Source organism: Jaculus jaculus, chromosome 15 (genome assembly GCF_020740685.1).
Source record: "Jaculus jaculus isolate mJacJac1 chromosome 15, mJacJac1.mat.Y.cur, whole genome shotgun sequence".
NCBI classification, from domain to species: domain Eukaryota; kingdom Metazoa; phylum Chordata; class Mammalia; order Rodentia; family Dipodidae; genus Jaculus; species Jaculus jaculus.
In genome coordinates, this window is record NC_059116.1 from 47,810,910 (window position 1) to 47,833,259 (window position 22,350).

Here is a 22,350-nt window from a genome sequence, read left to right on the forward strand (position 1 = left end):
GGCCTCATATCAATACCAAGAGAATGTTTGCAGGGCAGAGAAAGGCACCCAGTGAGGAGTGTGTTATACGAAATGTGCCCATTGATGCTCTGTTGAAAATCCATCTTTCCTCTTCCAAGTTGCCAATTTGCAGGAGGTGGAAATGCCTTTATACCTTACTCACTGGCATGGACCCAACAAAGCCTATTGCTTTTAGGCTATTATGACTCTTTCTTCTTCTTCCTTTTACTGGGTTTCCAAGGTAGGGCCTCACTCTAGCCCAGGCTGACCTGGAATCTCGAACTCTCGGCAATTCTCCTACCTCTGCCTCCCAAGTGCTGGGATTAAAGGCATGCACCACCAAGCCTGGCTCTTGCTCTTTCTTTCTCTCTCTCTCTCTCTCTCTTTTTTTTTTTTTTGGTTTTTCCAGGTAGGGTTTCGGTCTAACCTAGACTGATCTGGAATTTTCTCTGTAGTATCAGGGTGGTCATGAACTCATGGCGATCCTAGTACCTCTGCCTCCTGAGTGCAGGGATTAAAGGTGTGTGCCACCACACCTGAATATTATGACTATTCTAAAGGCAGACAAGTGTCTTAAAGGGACTCTTCCTTCTGGATTCTCTCACTTTAGAGAGCATAACAAGTGACTGTAGTCATGGCTGATCTAAGTCAGGTACACATGGACTAGGAATAATAATAAGAGATGGTTTGGAAACCTAATTTTGAGAAAATGGCTGTGGGCTCTGTTTGCAGTTCACCCATTTCTGCCATGCTGGAGGAAGTTGCATATCCCAAAGGTACTTTGTAATGGGACAGATATAATTTTATTTCTCTCAGGGAGTGAACCTGGAAAGGAAGTTGGGATCTGCCATGTTTTTTTTTTTTTTTTTTTGATTTTCGAGGTAGGGTCTCACTCAGGCCCAGGCTGACCTGGAATTCATGTAGTCTCAGAGGGGTGGCCTCGAACTCAGTGATCCTCCTTCCTCTGCCTCACGAGTGCTGGGATTAAAGGCGTGTGCCACCACCCCCGGTTTATGTCATGAATTTTAAACTTTCCAAGGAAATGACTATAACTAGTTAGTCCTACCCTTATATTTATCTCAGTTTAAAATGACATTTGGAGGCCCCCGAGAACAAAACATGCCCATGTGAAGGAAGGCTGGGTAGAAGTGGCAGCCCAGGCTCAGCCTGAAGAGACAGACTGGGACTACGTGGGCACTGGTGGGCCATGAGCAGGCTCGCCCTCACCACATTTCCCAGCAGTCATCATCCTGCAGGCCTTCCCTCCAGCCTTCTAGGCCTTTAGTTATGGGCTGGGCAACCATCAGGCTGATGACTGCCATGAGTAACCTGCACCATGTTGCCAGTATTGCTGGTGATGGCAAGGACACCAACTCAACTTCACTCAGAGATTGAGGTCATGGGAGCACAGGGTGAAGAAGGGAAAAGCCTGTCTGGAATGACCACTTTCATATCTGGAAGACTGTCTAGGGGAAGGTTCTCCTTGTGTGAAGAGAACCAAGCTTTTCCAGCAGAAGATGAGAGGAAGCACTCCTAAGATGACACCAAATATGCAATGGTGTCTGTCATGTACAAAGTATTGCAAGTTTCCAATTTCTGTTGACACAGAAAAGTTACACAATCCCCAAGCCCACCTCTTACAACATGTGACCACACCCACCCTGGTTTGTTAGAATGAGCTCTATATTCAAATACATAATAGGAGGCTAGCTAGATAGGTCCCATAAAAGGAGAAACTCGATTACTTTGCAATCAAGCAATTTAACATTCTACATCAGTATGTGAAGGAATCCACATACTTCCTATGGAGTTTCAGAGTCAAATGAAAAATATATCTTCCAGAATCTGATTCTCCTCCAGATCTTCAGGGCTCCTACGTGTCCCCATCTTCTTCCAGATTGATTTCTGAGGGCTGGGCCGGAGAACGCTGTGATTCCAGGCCCCAGCTGCTCTGCAGGGAAGGGACTGAGGTCTAGGAGCAGAGTTGGGACTCAGAGATTGAACCAAATCCAACAGAGATGTCTCATACCTGTAAAATAGCCCAGAAAGAAAAGGATTGGGCATTAGAATGCAATGAGCCAGAGGCCCCCAAATGTGGGCAGTCCAGAGCAAGAGTTAGATTGTAGATCCCAGAATGGGTAGGTAGGAAGCCACCCTGGGAGGATTTTAGGGAAAGAAAACCCAGAGGGCCTTCGAGAACAAGGTCACTGCTATTGTGTGTACGTTCTTCTCTTGTGCTGACCCTAGCAGTCCCTTCTAACTTATGAAAACAGATTGTAGAGTGAGAATAGCAGCCAGATAACAGTAACTCCATGCAAACCAAACTGGGTGGACAGTGTCTCCATCACTTGCAATATGCGGGCTTCTTTATAGCTTTTCAGGACACAGGCTGAAGAACTATACACAGGTTCTCCACAGCCAAGAAGTGATACATTACTTCTCCATGTTTCTCAGTTCCAGAACCAGTCATGTCTTTCCAGGAAGAGGGACGCTGTTGGCAAGCACTAGTAACACTTACCTACTGAGCAAATAAGTTGGGAGTGATTTCCTAGTTTTATAGGCAAGGAAGCTAAGGTCCAAAATTTGAATTGGAGTCCTAGATTGTGAGTATCAGAATCAAGTAGTCTAAGCTAAAGTTCCTTGACCCCTGCAGACTAGAATGCTTTTAGTTTCTTCAGTCAGTTGGAGGCATGGCTTAGCAGCTAAGGGGCTTGTCTGCAAAGCAAAGGACCCAGGTTCAATTCTCCAGGACCCAAACAGGCCAGATATACAAGGTGGCACATGTGTCTGTAGTCCATTTGCAGAGGCTCTCTCAAATAAATAAAAATTTTAAAAAATCTAAAATAAAGCAACAAGTAATATTTAAACAGCAAAGCATGAGAATCATTCAATTTAACATAAGAACTATGCTGCCATGAAACAAATAATGAATCCCCATGAGGCTTTGTGTTCCATATGGTGGGGGATACTGTCTTTATCAGGGTGTGTTTCATTTTGCTGAGGAAGCATGTGATAGAGACTATGAGGATGATCAGCTTGGTCTGACTTGTCACTATTTGGTATTTGACTAATGCAAAGGGACAAGCCACTTATCTGAACCCATATAATGCAATCTCTGAAATATCCCGGACTATGCTTTAGCCACATTAAACTTTGATGCTTCTGGACCTCACAAGCCTGTACCCTTGAATTCCTACTTACACAGGCTGACCTTCATCATGAGGAAGTGATATGCAAAAAGCTATATGCTCCACTCTGGAAGTCCCATCCTAGACTGAGCTGGTATGGCATTAATAGTGTTTCACTGGAGTTCACCGTCCAGTTGTTTGTCCCTGAGCTAGCAGGGCACTGGCACAAAACCCATGTGGAGAGGAGGTACTCTCTGCTGATTTGATTTGGCTCCATGCACTCTATAGGCATGGTGTCAGAGCTCATCCTCCCCTTTCATTCTTCTGTGATTTCTTAAGACCTCCCCTGACTTTCCTTCCATCTCACCTACACTCCTTTTAAATGATGGACTGTTCCCACCTCTAAGGCAATTCTATCCACTCTCATGATCTATGTTAGCATCTATATATATCAATGCCTGACAAACAGGTATCAAACTTGCCCCTGAGTTCCAGACTCACATACTCAACTGCTACCTAATTGGGAGGCAAAGGTAGGAGGTAACTACCTCTTTTCTCAGATGTATAATAGGCAGCTCAAACTATTTAAACTAAAATCTGCCCCCCTCCCATTTTGTTCTTTTGAGGTAGGGTCTCACTCTAGCTCAGGCTGACCTGGAACTCATTAGGTACTCTCAGGCTGGCCTCTAACCCACAGTGATTCTCGTACCTCTGCCTCCAAAATGCTGAGGTTAAAGTCGTGTTCCACCACACCCAGCTGAACTGCCCCTCTTTTTTTACGATGTAGGGTCTCACTCTAGTCCTGGCTGACTTGGAATTGTAGTCTCAGGCTGGTCTTGAACTCAAGGTGATCCTCCTACATCTGTCTTTCAAATGCTGGCATTAAAGGTGTGCACTACCACGCTTGGCTTGAATTCCCTTTTTTAATGTAAATTTTTACTTCTCCCCATCTGTCTAGTTGCTCAGGTTAGAAACTTGCTGTTATCCTTGGCTGCTACCTCTGAGCCCTGGCAAGTGGTGCTCCTGGTATTGGGGTGTTCTTCCAAATGTTTTGCATTCTCTACCCCCATGGCTGCTTTTGTTTACATGCTACCTTCTCAAAGAAGGTTACTGCCTCCATAGTCACTACCACTTCACTGCTTTATTTTTATTTAAAACATGCACATATACCTATAAATACATAATTTATTATTTGTCTCCCTCAATAATAAGGAGACCTCATGAGGGTAGGGTCATTGTTTTATTTATTGCTGCCCTCTTTATTGGCAAATAATGGTATCTTGCATAAGATACTAAATATTTGTTGAAATGAATGAATGGTTTCATGGCTTAAGTTTAAACACTTTCCTTCTTAGACAGCTTTAAAATTTATCTAGTCTTCAATCCCCTATTGAAGAGCACTTAGGTTAGCCCAAAAATCTCCTGCTGTTAAATGAATTATATCTCTAATTCCTTAAGCAAATGCCCAAATGATACTGCTAACCCCAGTACACCATACACCAGCAGCATTATAGTTTTCCATTATGTTCTGTCATTTCTCTCCTTTACTTTTATCCCTTCCCCTCACTCAGTCTTTCTGGAGTTTTTGTCTCATGAAACAGTCTGCTCTAGTTTGTTGATTGCATTGAAGAATATTATCTCTACCTTCTAGCTTTAACAGAAACAGCTCTTTCCTAAAGTCAGTCATTCCCCACAATCACTGAGTAGAACTTTTTAAAGTTCAACATACTGTGTGTATTCATGAATTCAGGACTAAGGTACTGTTATAGGCCCATCACTGCTTTCATTATCGCCTTTGACCACTGTCATCTCAGTTTACCATTTACCCCCTGTTCTCTGTTCTGTGATCTTTGACTTCTTTTCTTTATTCCATGATGTGCCTGCTCTCTCATTCTCAGAAAATTAATAAATAATACACAGTCTTTGCCTCCAACCTCAACTCTTATCATCACTCCACTAATATCAAATCCCCCAAATGATACAAAAACAACAATGACTTCTTAGTCCTTTGGCCTTCTCTCAACCCAGAGACTTTCCTAGTGAGCGTTTCTCGTAGTTCAATTCTAGAATCTGTTACTCATTAAATAATTAATTCAAACAGCTCTTATTTTAAATATGGGAAAGAAGTGGGAGTGGTGGACAACATAGTCAAACTCCCTGTCCTGGTGGAACGTACTTTCTTCTGAACTCTTTCTCCTACTTAATTTCAGGGTCTGCCTTTTATTTATTTAATTTTATTTTATTTTGGTTTTTTGAGGTAGGGTATTGCTCTAGCCCAGGCTGACCTGGAATTCACTACGTAGTCTCAGGGTAGCCTCGAACTCACAGCTCCTACCTCTGCCTCCCGAGTACTGGGATTAAAGGTGTGTACCACCATGCCCAGCTCAGAGTCTACCATATTAATTATGCTCTTAAAAATATGCTTCCTGAGCCAGTTCCCAGATCGTTAACTGGAATATTGCTAGAAAGCGCTACTTAAGGTTCTAGGGGAAAAGGCCAACAACATTGTCTGTAAGCAGAGGATAATGCTATACAAAAGCAACCAGCTTGACAAGATGAACACACCTGTGCAACAGTAGCATCCAGCCTAGATGGGTAACCAATGGCTCTCTGATTGGCCAAGAGATTTGCTCAGTGGAAAGGAACCTATAGCTGGAACTGGGAACCAAGTCAGAATTCTATGGATACCAGGATTATGGACTCCAACGAGAAGCTCTCAATAGTCTTTGGCCAAAAGAGAGGCTATACTTATCAAAACCTCTCTAAATTAACTATGCTTATCCTCTGTAGCCTATGCTGATCTCACACTCCACTGGAGAATCTGTTTCTTTTATAGAAGGCAGCAAGAATGGAGGACAACCCAAATCTATCAAAAAGAAAAGATAGCTGGCTTCCTATCAGGAGATGAGCCAGCCCTTGCATATCAGCTAGGGAGCAGGTAAAACTGCAGAGGAATTGGTGAGATGAGCAAGAGCACTGCTTCCATGGCAAGCCTAACAAGCTGTACCAGGGTGATAGAAACAGACCCCGAGGATAATAAAACAAACCAAGCAGAAATCCAGAAGCTGATGAGAGCTCAACACTAAAGTAGAATTAAAACACACCCACCAAGGCTCAGGGGATTTTGCCAAAGAGGATGGCAGGAAATATCCAGAGGCATTTCCCACCCCTGACATTGACTGACTACTGCTCTCATAACACATAATCCACAGCTCCACGATGAATACCAGCAATCCCACTATGGAAGGCCCTCAATGGGATGGGGGCTTGGAGGAAGGGAATGATGGTACACTTTGTATGGACACATCGTGGTAATACATGATGTGTCCATACAGAGTTTCTACCCTAAAAATGTTCAGAGACAGCTCATGCTTGCTGGTGCTGGCTGTTGTCTCTTTGCTATGGATATATGAAGTGAGCCAGTGTTCACCATCATGATGAAGCTTCCACTGGCATCTGAGAGCTGAAATAAAGCCTTTCCTTCCTCAAGCTGTTTCTGGTAGGGTGCTTTGTGGCAGCAATGACAAGGTAACTGCAACATTGTCTTTTTGATTTCTGTCCCAAAGCCTAGCACAGATTCTAATACTGGATGAATCCAAACGTCTATCTTGTTTGTGAGTTCTGGTTGGGTGATTCACTTTAAGTGAGTGCTAGGCAGTTTTTGAGAAAGCCACTGCATTTTCTTTAATTAGCATTTGCTTGTCTTGTTTCCCCTTGCAGTATTTACCCTTAACACATGGCCTGGCTTCCCACTTCAGACAAAACAGAGGCCATCAAAGAAAAATTGTCTTTTAGCATTTATTCTTTCTTTTACATCAATGGAAGGAATTCTCTTAGACAAGGGCAATTACTACCTTTGAGTTTCTTAGGGGTGCTTTGGTTTTGATTATCTACTCTGGGACCTTTATCATTTATTTTCTTGCTTACTGGAAAACCAGGAACACCTGGGTGTTCTTTTCCCATAATCAAGCCATATATAATTTATTCCAATCTGGTTTCAACCTTCTACTAGTTGAGTAAAATTGAAATTACTAAATTCACCAGTGATTTCCATGTTGCTGGATCCCACAGACTTTCGTAGTTTCTTATTTTGCACAGTATGTCTGATGCAGCCAAAGTAACTGTTTAGTCCTTTAAGAACTCTGAATGGTCTCGCCTAAGTAAAACAAACATAGGGCAAGTATATCTGTTTACAATATGGGCTCAGCACTGTGGAGTTTATCCACAGGGATAAGGCTAGCACCACCATCTACTTTTAGAATACTTTCACTGCCCCTAAGAAGATATCCAATGGCCAGTTAACAGCCAGCCCCACCCTAGAGACAAGCACTGGCCCCAGACAACCACTATACTAGCATGTCTCCAAAGATTTGCTTGGACACTGTAGAGAAATGAAATCATATAACATAAGGTCTTTTGTGACTAGCTTCTTTCACTCAGCATTATGTTTTTAAGGTTTAATTTACTGTACCATATACAGTACTTCATTCCTTTTTGTCACCAAATAATATTCTATAGTATAGATACATTGTATCTGCTTGTCACATATTAGTGTGCTTCTCCCTTTTGGATATTGCACACAATGATGCTATGGAAGTTCTTAAAACACATTCTTGTATGGTGGTATAGTCAGTAGCTCCATGTTCCTGAGACAAACATCCAACCAGACACTGTTTATGGGAGGAAGGAATTTGTTTCAGCTTACAGAGTCCAGGGGAAATGCTGTCAATAGCGGAAGAGGCTGCTTCCTTACGTAAGTCCAAGCAGAGAGAAACAACTGCAACGAGCCAACAGCAACAAGCAGCCAGCACAGACTGACAAGCCCACACTGCTCTCTCCTCACCTTTGGGCTGGAATTCAGAGCCACCCTAGTGACACCTGCTTTAGCCCAATGCTGAAGACTCAAACAGGAAGCTTAACCTTAATTACCTGCATCCAGGAGTTATATGCTTGAACAAATCTATTTAAGATTGGTGTTAAATTGTATGCCCTTGACTATGTCTATGTTGTAGCATAAAACAGACTTACTAAATAATGACCAAACATTGACCATAAATAATCTTTTAGCAAAATAATGGGAAGAACTGCTAAGAGGAGATTTTCATATCTGAAGTAATCTAATTTCATGGCAAAATAAGAACAAATATTAAAGTTAAAAAATACCTGAGGATATAGGGGAACATACATTCACAATCAAACCACTACATATGGAAACATGTTTTCCATTCTCCTGCAGTGACATCTAGGGTGGAATTCTAAACCACAAAGTAACATTTTTTTAAATTCACTTATATTTTTACTCTTTTTTTTTTGTTTTTTTGTTTTTTTGAGGTAGAGTCTCACTCTAGCCCAGGCTGACTTGGAATTCATTATGTAGTCTCAGGGTGGCCTTGAACTCATGATGATCCTCCTACCTCTGCCTCTTGAGTGCTGGGATTAAAGGCGTGTGCCACCACACCCAAATATTTTTCCTTTTGTTTTGAGTTTTTGAGATAATATTTCAGTATAATGTAGCCCAGGGTGGCCTTTAACACACTGTGTTATTCTCAAGCTTATAATTCTCCTGTCTCAGCCTCCCTAGCACTGGGATGACAGTATGTGCCACCATGCCTGGCTTTGTCATTCTATTGCAAACCTTTAAAAACCTGCCAGATTATTTTTAGAAGGTCCATGTCACTTCCCAGCTCTGCCAGCAGCAGATGAGCAGTCTGTAAGTATCAGGATGTGAACCATTTCTCTAGGACCAGTCCATGTCTCCAGGGATAAGGGACAATGTCTCAGGTACTTTCTTATTGCTAACACAAAACACCTGACCAGAAGCAACTTATGCAAGGTATTTAATTTGGCTGGCATCAGTCTTCAATGGCATTTAGAGAACTTACAACATCTTCTCTAAGTCTAAGTAGGCTGGCATCAGGCTTTGATGGCATTTAGAGGATGCTTATCTTCTCTAAGTATGTCACCCTCACTCAGCAGGCAGCATCAGAGAAGACCTGTGAGCACAATGCAAAACACTGCTTGTAGCTGGGCCAAATGTGGTATGCAAACAGAACTGAAAGTCTGGCTCAGCACCTTTCTGCCTTGTGCTTTCTGCTTACCACAGGGTGACTCTGTTGACCTGTTCTGAGCATTTCTTAAGATGTGTATATGCTAGAGTGAAAACTGTGCCAAATCAGGGCCTCTTGCAGGAAGGTTAGAGAATGGACCAGGATGCCAATCGTTACATGGGAGCCCATAAACTTCTAACAGCATGGGAGGCGTATCAAGCAGCATGATATTTCTTATGATTCACTCAAGACTAGTTGTCACTGAAAAAGACTATTGCAGTCCATGTTTACTTGTAAGCATTGTTTGCCTTTTAATCTGCAGGGGAACTATTAAATAATCTTATTAAACATTGCCAGGTATGCAACAGAAGTGACTTCTCCAGGCTATTCTGTGCTCTGGGGAGCAGTCAATGTAATCTCAGTGTTAGCCTTACACACAGCTCATGGAACTGATGGTAACAACTGAATGTCACATATAATATATTTAAATGTTCTTCCTCAAAGTAGCTACTATGAACATAAAGGCAATCATAAGTGCAGAAACTTTATACTCACAAACTCTGTAAATTTGTTTTTCTCCTTTAAACATAATTTTACTGCCACTAGTTCTAATTCATTTTAGCAGATTCCACTATAGGATTTCAATGGAGTGAAGATTTGGGAGGAGAAAAAGGAAGGGTGGTGAGAAGGGATTAAGATCTTGGTATATTGATTATATTCATGGACGTTGTCAACACAAAAGTTTAAAAAATTTTAAATATTTTATTTATTTATGAGAGAGGGGGAGAGAGGAGATAAAGAGAGAGAATAGGGAAGCACCAGGGCCTCTTGCTATTGCAAACAAACCTCAGATGCATGGGCCACCTTGTGCTTTGTGTGTACTGGGAACTGAACCTGGGATGACAAGCTTTGCAAGCAAGCATCTTTAATCACTGAACCATCTCCCCAGCCTGGAAATATTATTGTCTATAGTTATTCCATGTAAACTAACTACAGAGGACAATCTTCCCATCACTGGCACTGACTTCCACTGAACTTTCTCATACCAGTCATGTCATCAAGACTAAAAGAAAACACTTAAATAATTTGCCTCTTCAAAAATTTTCTAAAATACGGGCTGGAGAGATGGCTTAGCGGTTAAGCGCTTGCCTGTGAAGCCTAAGGACCCCGGTTCCAGGCTCGGTTCCCCAGGTCCCACGTTAGCCAGATGCAAAAGGGGGCGCACGCGTCTGGAGTTCGTTTGCAGAGGCTGGAAGCCCTGGCGCGCCCATTCTCTCTCTCCCCCTCTATCTGTCTTTCTCTCTGTGTCTGTCGCTCTCAAATAAATACATAAAAAATTTAAAAAAAATTTCTAAAATACACTTTATTTATTTATGTATTTGCAGAAAGAGAAAGAGAAAGAAGTGAGAGACAGACAGAGAGAGAATGAATGAGCATGCCAGGGCATCTAGCCACTGCAAACAAACTCCAGACAAATGTCTTAACCACTGAGCCATCTTGTCATTCCCTAATTTGTCTCTTTTAAGATTGACTGTCACTGCTCCTCCCATGGTCATGTCTGTGAGCAACTTGAGATACTCTACAGCTTTCAAGAGCCCTCTTTGTGGACTGCTTTCCTTTTCAGCACTGTGCCTGATGAACACTACCATCTTGACTGCCTTAGATCTGAGATTTGGCTCTACTGAGATTCCTGAGCAGTGGTTCAGAAATGCCATTATGGGGTTACCTCATTTGTTTATCATTTAGGGTTAACTGCCTTGTATGTTTGACACACAATTTCTGAAAACAGTTGCTTGCATTTTATTTTTAGTTGCTTCAGGTGAGTGGATGATCTAGTCCCTATTACCCAAGGGTCTTTATCTAAATTTCAATGGTATGCTTTAAGAACAAGGTTTTAGAAAGTGCTTTGAATTCTTTTATTTTATTTTTATTATTGGAGAAAGAGAGGGAGAGAGAAAATGAATGGGTGGGCCAGAGCCTCCAGCCATTGCAAATGAACTCCAGATGTGTGCACCCCTTTTGCATGTGGCTAACATGGGTCTTGGGGAATCAAACCTGGGTCCTTTGGCTTTGCAAACACCTTAACTGCTAACTCATCCTTCCAGTCCTGCTTTGTATTCTTTTTTTTTTTTTTAATTTTTATTTATTTGAGAGCGTCAGACACAGAGAGAAAGACAGATAGAGGGAGAGAGAGAGAATAGGCGCACCAGGGCTTCCAGCCTCTGCAAACAAACTCCAGACGCGTGCGCCCCCTTGTGCATCTGGCTAACGTGGGACCTGGGGAACCGAGCCTCGAACCGGGGTCCTTAGGCTTCAAAGGCAAGCGCTTAACCGCTAAGCCATCTCTCCAGCCCCTGCTTTGTATTCTTAAAGACTGCCACTGGAGGTGTTCAACCTTGTTAATTATCTTGCTTTAGGCTTACAGAGCATTTGGATACAGGTTTAGGATTGTATACTGGAGGTTCCAGAATCCAATACATGCCCCAGAATACCCATATCAAAGTTAGAGGAAGAAAGATGCTTGCTACTGATACAACAAGCCACACTTACAGTTGCTTAGGGAGAAATAAGATATTTGTGGACTGACAGAGAGCTCAGTGATGAATAATCAAGTTTAGTTCCATGGATATGAGTGAAATCTAGATCAGCATCCAGCATTACTAACAAGGATGACTGAGGTATCAGCTGTACACACATTAGCCACATATGAAACACTGGAATCATTGCAGATGTTTGCTTGACAGATAATGAACAGAAACATGACACCAAGTTGCTCCTCCAGAGTGATCACCACAGTACAGCCTCCAAAGAAGAAGAGGGAAGGGGAGGGGAGGGAAGGGGAACAGACACGTTAGGTGCCCAGCATGCCAAAGTGATAAGATAATACTTCTTTTTAGGATTTAAGGGTAGGTTCCAGAAAAGGATAGAGAAAGAAAATCCAATTGACCATATTCTTGACTTCTCTTTCCACCCGAGAGATTAGAGGCTTTTTAAGGAATCCCTTTGAAAGACAAGAGTTCTAAAAAGAAACAAATAATAGTAGAGGCTAGGGATTACAGAAATCTCAAGAATTATCTTTGAAAAGTTCTCATTAAATATAATTCAAGCTTATACTCTCCAATTTCCTCCCCTAGCTTCCCTACCTCCACTCCATAATCTTTTTTTAAAGTATTTTATTTATTTCACACACACACACACACACACACACACACACACACACACACACAGAAAGAGAGAGAGAGAGAGAGAGAGAGAGAGAGAGAGAGAGAGGAAGGCAGATAGAGAGATAGAGAGAATGGGCACATCAGGGCCCCCCAGCTACTGCAAACAAACTCCAGATGCATGTGCCACCTTGTGCATCTGGCTTATGTGGGTACTGGGGAATTGATCTGGGGTCATTAGGCTTCACAGACAAATACCTTAACTGCTAAGCCATCTCTCTAGCCCCAACACTACATCATGTTGATACATATTTATTAAATATAAGCCACAGTGAATGACAGAATTTGCATACTATCAAATCTGTAATGTTCTCATTATCTATAGCCTCTTTCTTCTCTTCTTTTACAATGGAGAAGTGGACATGTGGACTCTCTTAACAAACTGCCCCTTCCTCATTCACTCTGAGGCCTGTCTCCTGATACCTGGAGGCCTTTCATCATTTGATCATCTCTATGCTCATCCATATCACCTTTTCTCTCAGCTGAATCATTACCATCAGCGTTCAAACATTAAAACATGTTTTAAAAAACATCTCTTCATAAAGTTTTCCTTAGAAATTATAGCTAATATAAAGAAAAATGAAGTTATGAAATTTGCATAAAAATGGATGGACCTGGAAAGGATTATACTAAGTGAGGTAACCCAGGCCCCGAAAGCCAAGCGCCACATGTTCTCTCTCATATGTGGATCCTAGCTACAGATGACTGGGCATCTGTGTGAGAATGAAAATACTTAGTAGCAGAGGCCAGTAAGCTAAAAAGGAGACATAAAGGGAAGAGAAAGGAAGGGAGGAGGGTACTTAATAGGTTGATATTGTATGTATGTAAGTACAATGATTGTGATGGGGAGGTAATATGAGGAGAAAGTGTGTGTGTGGGGGGGAATTAACATGGGATTTTTTTATAATCATGGAAAATGCTAATAAAAATTAAAAAAAGAAAGAAATTATAGCTAATATATGTAATCAAATACAATCAAAACAAAGCAAAACAATCCCACATCATTATGCAGCCCCTAATCCAGCCAACAACCATCAATGTCTGCCAAAACCATAAAGTGAAAGACTGATGGGGGCCTTTATGATACATCAGGATTCATCTTAAAATCACTAATGGTAGGACAACCAATAATTACTTTCTTCCAGATACATAATAACAGAAGGAAATGACATCATCTAGGAAAGATTCTTGCCACAAAGCAATTACACTTTCACCTAATCAAGCCTCCAAATCTAACTGTCAATTTACAGAAAATACAAAGTTCAGAGACAAGACTAAATGACATTTCAAGGATATAATCAGCCATGAACCAGAACGTATACAATTTTGACAAATAACTCAGTTACTAAGACAAATGAATACTATTAAAAAAGATAGGAAATGGGCTAGAGAGATAGCTTAGTAGCTAAGGCACTTGCCTGTGAGGCCGAAGGAGCAGGTTTGCCCCAGTACCCACGTAAGCCAGATGCACAAGGTGGCACATGCGTCTGGAGTTTGCTTGCAGTAGCCCAGGCATGCCCATTCTCTCTCTCTCTCTTTGCCTCTTCCTCTCTGTCTCCCTCTTGCCAAAAAATAAAATATATTTTAAAAAAGAAAGGAAAACTGTAACTGAGTAAAGGCTCTTTAGATGATCTATTAACTACATGTGGTATAGAGCTGAAACCTAGCTAAATTTTGTAGTTAGCAATCCTGTTCTAGTGTTCTAGTGTTTGGTCATCAGTGTTGATCTGAGAGCAGTTTGCTTAGAAAGAAGCACTTCCTTTAAGAATTCCCTTCTCGAACTCCTTTTCATTTTAAGCTTTTGTTTGTTTTTTTCGAGGTAGGGGTTCACTCTAGCACAGGCTGACCTGGGACTCATTCTGTAGTCCCAGGCTTCCTTGCACTCACAGCAATCCTCTTACCTCTGCCTCTCCAACGCTATTAAAGGTGTGTGCCATCATGCCCAGCCTTAAGCTTTTTCATTTATTTATTTATTTATATGAGAGAGAGAGAGAGACAGGGGGGAGAGAAAGGGAGAATAGGTGCGCCAGGCCACCAGCCACTGCAAACATACTCCAGATGCAGCACCTTGTGCATCTGGCTTACGTGGGCACTGGGAATATAGAACCTGAGTCCTTAGGCTTTGCAGGCAAGCACCTTAACTGCTGAGCCATCTCTCCAGCCCAAGTGTTTTCTTGTTTTAAATTAATTAATTAGTTAATTTGAGGCACACACAAACACACACACAGAGAATGGGCATGGCAGGGCCTCTAGCCACCACAAATGAGTTCGAGATGCATGCACCACCTTGTACATCTGGCTTACGTGGGTATTGGGAATAATACCTGGGTTCTTAGGTTTTGTAGGCAAGCGCCTAAGTTACTTAGCCATCTCTCTAGCCCCTTAAGATTTTTTAATTGGAAATTTACACACATACATGATTTATTTTGATTATAAACCCCTCCCTCACAGAACCTGGAATTTACCAATTCATCTTGACTAACTAGTCAGTATTCCTTATGCATCCTCCTGTCTCCACCTCCCTAGTGCTGGGATTACACTGGATTAAAAAATATTTATTTATTTATTTGAGAGAGATAGAGAGAAAGAGGGACAGAGAGGAAAAAAAAAAAACAAAACCTGAGTGTCCCAGGGCTTCTGCAAACAAACTCCAGATGCATGTACCACCTTGTGCATCTAGCTTACTTTAGTACTGGGGATTCAAACCTGGGTCCTTAGGCTTCACAGGCAAATACCTTAACTGCTATGTGATCTCTCCAGCCCCTACACTGGATTTTTATGTGGATATTAGGAATCTCGTGCTTCTTTGAAGGAGTGAAAAATAGGTATTTTTAAATATGACACAGGGGACCTAAGTTGTATGACCTCTCTTGAAACACTGTGTGCATGTATGGGCATGTGTGTGCCACGGCATAAGCGTGGAGGTCAAAGGACAACTTCAAGTCATCAATCCTCTCCTTCTACCTTATTTTGAGACAGGATTTCTTTTGTTGTTTTGCCATTTGCTAGACCAGTCTAGCTTCTGGATTTTTCTGGCTCTGCCTCCCACTGATGTAGATGCATTTAAACTGTACACAAGGCTGTCATTTTGTGTCTGACTTTATGGAGGTACTTGGGAATCAAACTCAGGATGCAGATTTATAGAGCCAGCATTTTTAACTGCTGTGCCCCCTACCTAGCTCTAAGTTACACAAAATTTAAATGAACTTATCTGTGACTTACAATTCCATCTCATGGGATTTAACCTATATATCCTTAACTACATATATGAATATTATGTTCATGACTATTCATTGCAGCATTGTATGCAATCACAGAACAGTGGAAATGACTTTGTGATTGTTAATCCCAATTAATAACTTGATGAGATTCAGAATTACCCAGAAGACAAATCTTTGGGCATGTCTCTGAGAAGTTTCTAGATTGAATTAATTAAAGGGGGAAGAACACCTTAACTGGGTAATACTATCCCATAAAAAGGAGACAGTGAGCTACATGCACATTCAGCACTCTCCGCTTCCTGACTGTAGATATGTGACCAGCTGCCTCATGTTCCTGTGCCCTGCCTTCTCCACCATGATGGATGGTATCTCCTACAAGTGTAAGGCAAAATTAACCCTAAACACCCTCACTAGTTAACTGCATTATGGGTGTACACAATGGAGCATCACAGAACAATCAAAAAGAATGAGGGAATTTTATACTGAATGTGTTCATATACATAGCAGAGACCATACATTCATAATTATTTTGAAATGTCACAGAGGAAGCTGATGGTGGTCACACCAAGGTGGTCAGTTAGTTGGCTGGGAGGTTGGTGTGTGTGCATGTGTGTGGGGGTATTTTTACTAAATATCCATATGAATTTGCTCATCTTAAAAAGAGAATAATTATTTAAAAGCATAGTTCATTTTCATGTCTCTCAAGTGAGAACCTTCATGGTCTCCTTCTGTGATCTGTGCAGTTTACAGCATTTCATCCAGGGAAATGACATGAAGATATGAACTAAAGACAAGCAGAAGCACTGCCTTTTTATGGAGACTCCTGGGCTAGGAAAAAATAAAATAAAATGCCTAAAAGTGATTCAATGTCTGTAACAACACTAACCCTACACCAAGCCAGTTCAGAAGATCTGGCCTAAAGAGATATGAAATGATACTCTTACTTTATCCCATTAATGTGAAGAATCATACATTATGCTGATCCTTATAGGGGTTTTTTAAAAACGGATTTTGGAATATAGAGGACAGACCTGGATACTTTCCTCTTTTGGCTGTCAGTCCTGAGTTAAGTCTTCATATATATTATTACTCCTCACAAAAAAGAGCCTGAAAGCTACCTCATCTTCTTCAATAATTAATGTAAGTTTAAAAAAATGCTGTACTTGTGACGTTTTGCTGTTTTTTTTTGTTTGTTTGTTTGTTTTTTTGAGGTAGGGTTTCACTCTAGCCCAGGCTGACCTGGAATTCACTATGTAGTCTCAGGGTGGCCTCAAACTCACGGTGATCTTCCTACCTCTGCCTTCTGAGTGCTGGGATTAAAGGTGTGTGCCATCACGCTTGGCTCCTTTTTGCTGTTTTTTTTTTTTTGGAGTTTTCATAAAAATTTCAGAATTCTTTTGTTCCTGGTATATATAGAAGTGATATACATATTTTAAAACATTATTTCTGTGCAGGTACCGGAAAATTTGACATATCTTATTTTCCAGCATCTTCTTCATTGTATGGAATTGTGATCTTATATGATGACCGTTTAATAGAAAGTGTAGTTTCCCATTAATTATGAATTTAAAGTCTAATTTAGGGGCTGGGGAATTGGCTCAGTGGATAAGAGCACTTACTTCTCAAGCACCATGACTGACAGAACACAAGATTGCCTGAGCTGATCCCCAACACCCATATCTAAAGCTGAGTATGGCTTACATACCTTTAACTCAAGTCCTGAGATACAGACAGGGAGATGGGTAGAATCTCTGGAGCATGAGGCAGTTTCAGGGTCAGGAAACAACAAGCAAGAGTGCTAGAGAACATTTGACATACTGCCTTGGCCTACACATGCATGTGCATGAGGAACACAGATCTTCATGTGTATGTGCATACACTATATACACACTCACCAAACACTACTGCAAACACATACACACATAAAAATGCCTAATTTAGTATGGCCCAAAAGGCTGCAAAACAAGTGAGTTTTATAGCTATTCCGTGGTAGTGGTAGTGACAGACAAGCACAGTTGGGCAGCATGGCATCAAAGAACGTTAGCTGGAGGCTCCAGAAGACAGAGACAACAAGACGACAAAGGCGTGCCCATGAATTACCAGGCTGAGATGATTCTGGCTTTCTGTATATTAGTCAGCATGAATTTAAGTAAGTTCAGGGTACACAGGGATATGTAGTCAGTATATTTTATGCTACACATTAGGGAAACTTGTTCTCTAACAGATAATTTATCAGTAATTTTCTTTTTAAAAATATTTATTTATTTATTTATTCGAGGGAAAGAATGGGCACTAAGAACTCTACTGCAAATGAACTCCAGATGCATACACCACCTTGAGCATCTGCCTTATGTGGGTACTAGGGAATTGAACCTGGGTCCTTAAGTTTTACAGGCAAGCACCTTAACTGCTAAGCCATCTCTCCACCCCCAGAGCATTTCTTGAAAGATAGATTTTATTATACATAGACAGTTCTAGAAGAGCTATTATTTAAATGGGTGGTTGGTGAGGATGATAAACTCAGACACTTGCTATTTTGTACTTAGTTACATGTTTGGGGTTAGCTCAAGACCCCACATGGTCCATCAGATGACAATGAGAGATGCAGGAGCATCCCAGGACTGGGTCAAGTCATTAACAGGTATGCATCAGCATAACCTTTCATTAAACACAAAGTGAAGCAACGGGGGGGGTGGAGGGGGGAGTACAGCTAGGCAGGGCTGGCTCCCTCTTGAGCAGGATGCTCTTCCAGCAAATGCCTCTGACTGACTCAGGCCACCATGAAAGATGTGTTCAGAATGCCCTAATGTTACTCTCATGTGACTTTATTATGGGAGAAAATAATAGCACAGGCCTGCCTAAAAGGATTCTAAAGTATGACTTGTCAAGCTGGCAATTTCCATGAGTACAAGCATGATGACAATATAATACGTGGAAAAAGGAGTTTAAACTCACATGTATAAAATGTCTTAAGTCAAGGAGGAGGCAGACAGGAAGGGAGTGGAAGAAAAGAAGGAAGGAACGAAGGAGGAAGAAGGGAGGAAACAGTGCAAGAAACCTCACCTGGTTTGCTACCTCAGTTTCCTCTAGTAAGCTTCACCATCAGAAACATTAGAACTTAATAGAGAGGCAGGAAAGGCAAGGGAGTCAAGAAGGGGAAAGCAACAGCTCTGATTGCTGCTATAGGAGAAAGCAGATGTGGATGGGGCTCCTGACTGGAAGCCAGTGGGGCATCCTTCAGTGGCTCTGGCAGGAAGAGGTAGGAGAAAGAAGCAATCCAGGAAAACCCCACTACCTATTCCATGTTGGAAGGATTCAGAAAACTGAATGACGAGGAAAAGCCCAACGGATTTGTTATTGAGACACAAGAAGTGTCAGTAAGAGAGACTGAATCTGACAAAGACATATGGGAGGCCCAGGTCTCCAGGCTCATCATAGTTGGCATTGGGTCATCATAATAATTGAACCTGACAACCCTTGTTTGGGTCTAAATCAATGATAAATGGAAGGAAAGGGGAAAAAAGAATGAATAACTATATATGTTGAGATTAAAGCCTGAGATTATTTTGGTGTGTTGAAATGAGGGCAGAATACTATTCTTTCTTAGCTTAAGTGCAATGGCTTAGGGTGAAGTGGTGTGACCTGCCAGAGCCATGTCTGCTTCCAGAAACAAAGCAGAACAGCACTGGCAAGATGGGTGGGTACCAGAAGATTCTATGGAATTACTTTCTTTTAGGGAGACTAGTTTAGAAGAAGGGGATGAGTAGCGGGAAAATGAGAGCATAATTGAGAGGATATGATCAAAATACATTATATACATGTATGATAATGTCATAATGAAACCCTATTATTATGCATAATTAATATATGTTAATAAAAGCTTTAAAAGAAGTTCATTCTAATTGTTTGAGTTAGTTTTAATACCCACTTTTGTCATTTCAAAAACAGAGGTAGAGGACATTATAGTATTCATTTTATAGCAGCAGTTTCTCCTTCAGATTAGGTTCTATATAGATACAATTAAAAGTGCTATCATACCGTAGTATTCCTATGATAATCTGAGAAAGAAACATATATTCTCATGCCACCAGACAACCCTGATAACAGGTTCATCCAGGCCATTTTATTGATTGTATCCAACTCCCCAGCCCCAACTTTTTCCTTACTTAGTCATGGACTAGCAAACACAGAAAGATCAGTTGTTCTACCTTCCAGATATTTCACAATGTAGAAAACCATATATCTAGGGGTTGATATAGCTTAGCTCAGTGGAAGAGAATTTAATTAGCACAGTGAATGAAGTTATGGACTCAATCCTCAGCATAAAATGATGATAAAGCATAAACATTCACAAAAAAGGACTAGGGGAGGGAAAGGAAGAGAGGACTTTTCCCCACGTTTCTCCACAAGAAAGGGTTTCACTCAGAATCTCAGGCTGGCTTGGAAGTAGGAATCTCAGGCTGACTTTAAACTCATGGTAATTCTTCTGGCTCAATCTACCAAGCTCTGGGATTATAGGTATGAGCCACAATGCCCAATAAGAAACTACTGAAATAAAATACAAGTACATAAAGTGAAAAAAGGCCTTAAAGGAAATATACTCAATGTTAAAATATTTGTTGATATATGCAGTATGTAGATAGTGTTAGCATGATATGAGCATAAAAATCTATCATCAGCAACTTCAACTAGAGAAACCCTAGAAGCAGGACACAACACTAAATCTTAACTATCATCTAGCTAAAAATTTAATTCCCCATCCACCTCTAATTAGAATAGAAGAGACAACTCATGACAGTACAGATACATGTTAACATTATGTTGTAGTTTGAATGTGAAAATTGCCCTATAGCAATGGTTATAATTAAAATGATATGCTGTTGAGAAGCCAGTCTTAAGAGTCTAGTTTGTTTAATGTTATGGGCAGCTACCAATTTGTGGTGTGTCTGTATATTTTTGTAAAGATTCTCATTTTTTATGCTTGAAGTATTTGGTGAAAAGATGTTGGTTGACCATAATTTGCAACACTGTCTTATTAAAAATAAATTTTCATATCCAAAAAAAAAAGTGCCCTATAGGCTCATGTGTTTGAACACTTGGTCCCCAGCTGGTGGTGAAAATGTTTGGGAAAGTTGTAGAAACTTTAGGATATGGAGCCATTTTAGGAAGTGGGTCACTGGGGGTGAGTCTTGAGGTTTTACAGTCTGGTCCCACTTTCTATTCAACCTCTTCCTCCTGACTATGGATGCAATGTGACTAGCCAGCTTGCTGCTCCTGTTATGACATCTCTGCCACAATGAAATGTATCCCTGTTCTGAATACAACCCCAATTGCTCAGGCAATAAAACCACAGATTAATCACTGGGACCTCATGAAATTACAAAGATTTTGTACTGCAAAGGACACAGTGAAAAAAGCAAAGAGGCAACCTACAGAATGGGAAAAAATCTTTGCCAGCTATATACCTGATAGAGGATTAATATCTAGGATATACAAAGAACTCAAAAAGTTAAATAATAAGGAATCAAACAAGCCAATCAAACAATGGGCTATGCAGCTAAATAGAGCATTCTTAAAGGAAGAAATACGAATGGCATATAAGCATCTAAAAAAAGTTCTACGTCACTAGTCATCAGGGAAATGCAGATTAAAACTACATTGAGATTCCATCTCACTCCTGTCAGATTGGCCACCATCATGAAAACAAATGATCATAAATGTTGGCAGGGATGTGGAAAGAGAGGAACCCTTCTACACTGCTGGTGGGAATGCAATCTGGTCCAGCCATTGTGGAAATCAGTGTGGAGGTTCCTAAAACAGCTAAAGATTGATCTACCATATGACCCAGCTATAGCACTCCTAGGCATATATTCTAGGGACTCATCTCATTTCCTTAGAAGTACGTGCTCAACCATGTTTATTGCTGCTCAATTTATAATAGCTGGGAAATGGAACCAGCCTAGATGTCCCTCAACTGATTAGTGGATAATGAAGATGTGGCACATTTATTCAATGGAGTTCTACTCAGCGGTAAAGAAAAATGAAGTTATGAAATTTGCAGAAAAATGGATGGATCTGGAAAGGATTATACTAAATGAGGTAACCCAGGCCCCGAAAGCCAAGCACCACATGTTCTCTCTCATATGTGGATCCTAGCTACAGATGATTGGGCTTCTGCGTGAGAAGGAAAATACTTAGTAGCAGAGGCCAGTAAGTTAAAAAGGAGATATAAAGGGAAGAGAAAGGAAGGGAGGAGGGTACTTAATAGGTTGGTATTGTATATATGTAACTACAATGATTGAGATGGGGAAGTAATATGATGGAGAATGGAATTTCAAAGGGGAAAGTGCAGGGGGGGAGGGAGGGCATTATACTATGGGATATTTTTTATAATTATGGAAAATGTTAATAAAAATTGTGAAAAACAAGAAAAGCATCCTTGGGTACTATAGTCCAGAACAAACCCTTCTTTCTTTAAGCCATTTCTTGTCAAATCACAGCAATGAGAAGAAAAACTAGTACACATTGAATAAGGGAAATCCGTTCAATGCAGGCCATTCATGATCACTTCTAAACCACATCTGTGCAGAGGTATCATTAATGGCATTTAGCAAAGAGGCTGGTCACTCACATTCACTGTTCTAGGTATTCAGAACCACCTGGTTTTCCAAAACACAGAAGAAGGCTAATGTGGATGTAGATGTGCCTGATATGGTCAGGGGTTGTGTTGAAG

At 41.0% G+C, this 22,350-nt stretch overlaps 1 protein-coding gene across 4 annotated transcripts in view; it reads right to left on the reverse strand.

Annotated features, from left to right (window-relative positions):
• Nucleotides 1-801: 801 nt before the first annotated feature.
• The window catches only part of Kiaa1328 (KIAA1328 ortholog), a 290,739-nt gene continuing 269,190 nt past the window's right edge, over nt 802-22,350 (reverse strand). For all 4 annotated transcript variants that reach the window (XM_045135154.1, XM_045135153.1, XM_045135155.1 and 1 more), the window contains one exon: nt 802-2,029. In XM_045135154.1, coding sequence (XP_044991089.1) covers nt 1,819-2,029 — 211 coding nt within the window. In that variant the 3' untranslated portion in view covers nt 802-1,818. The remainder of the gene's footprint in view (nt 2,030-22,350) is intronic.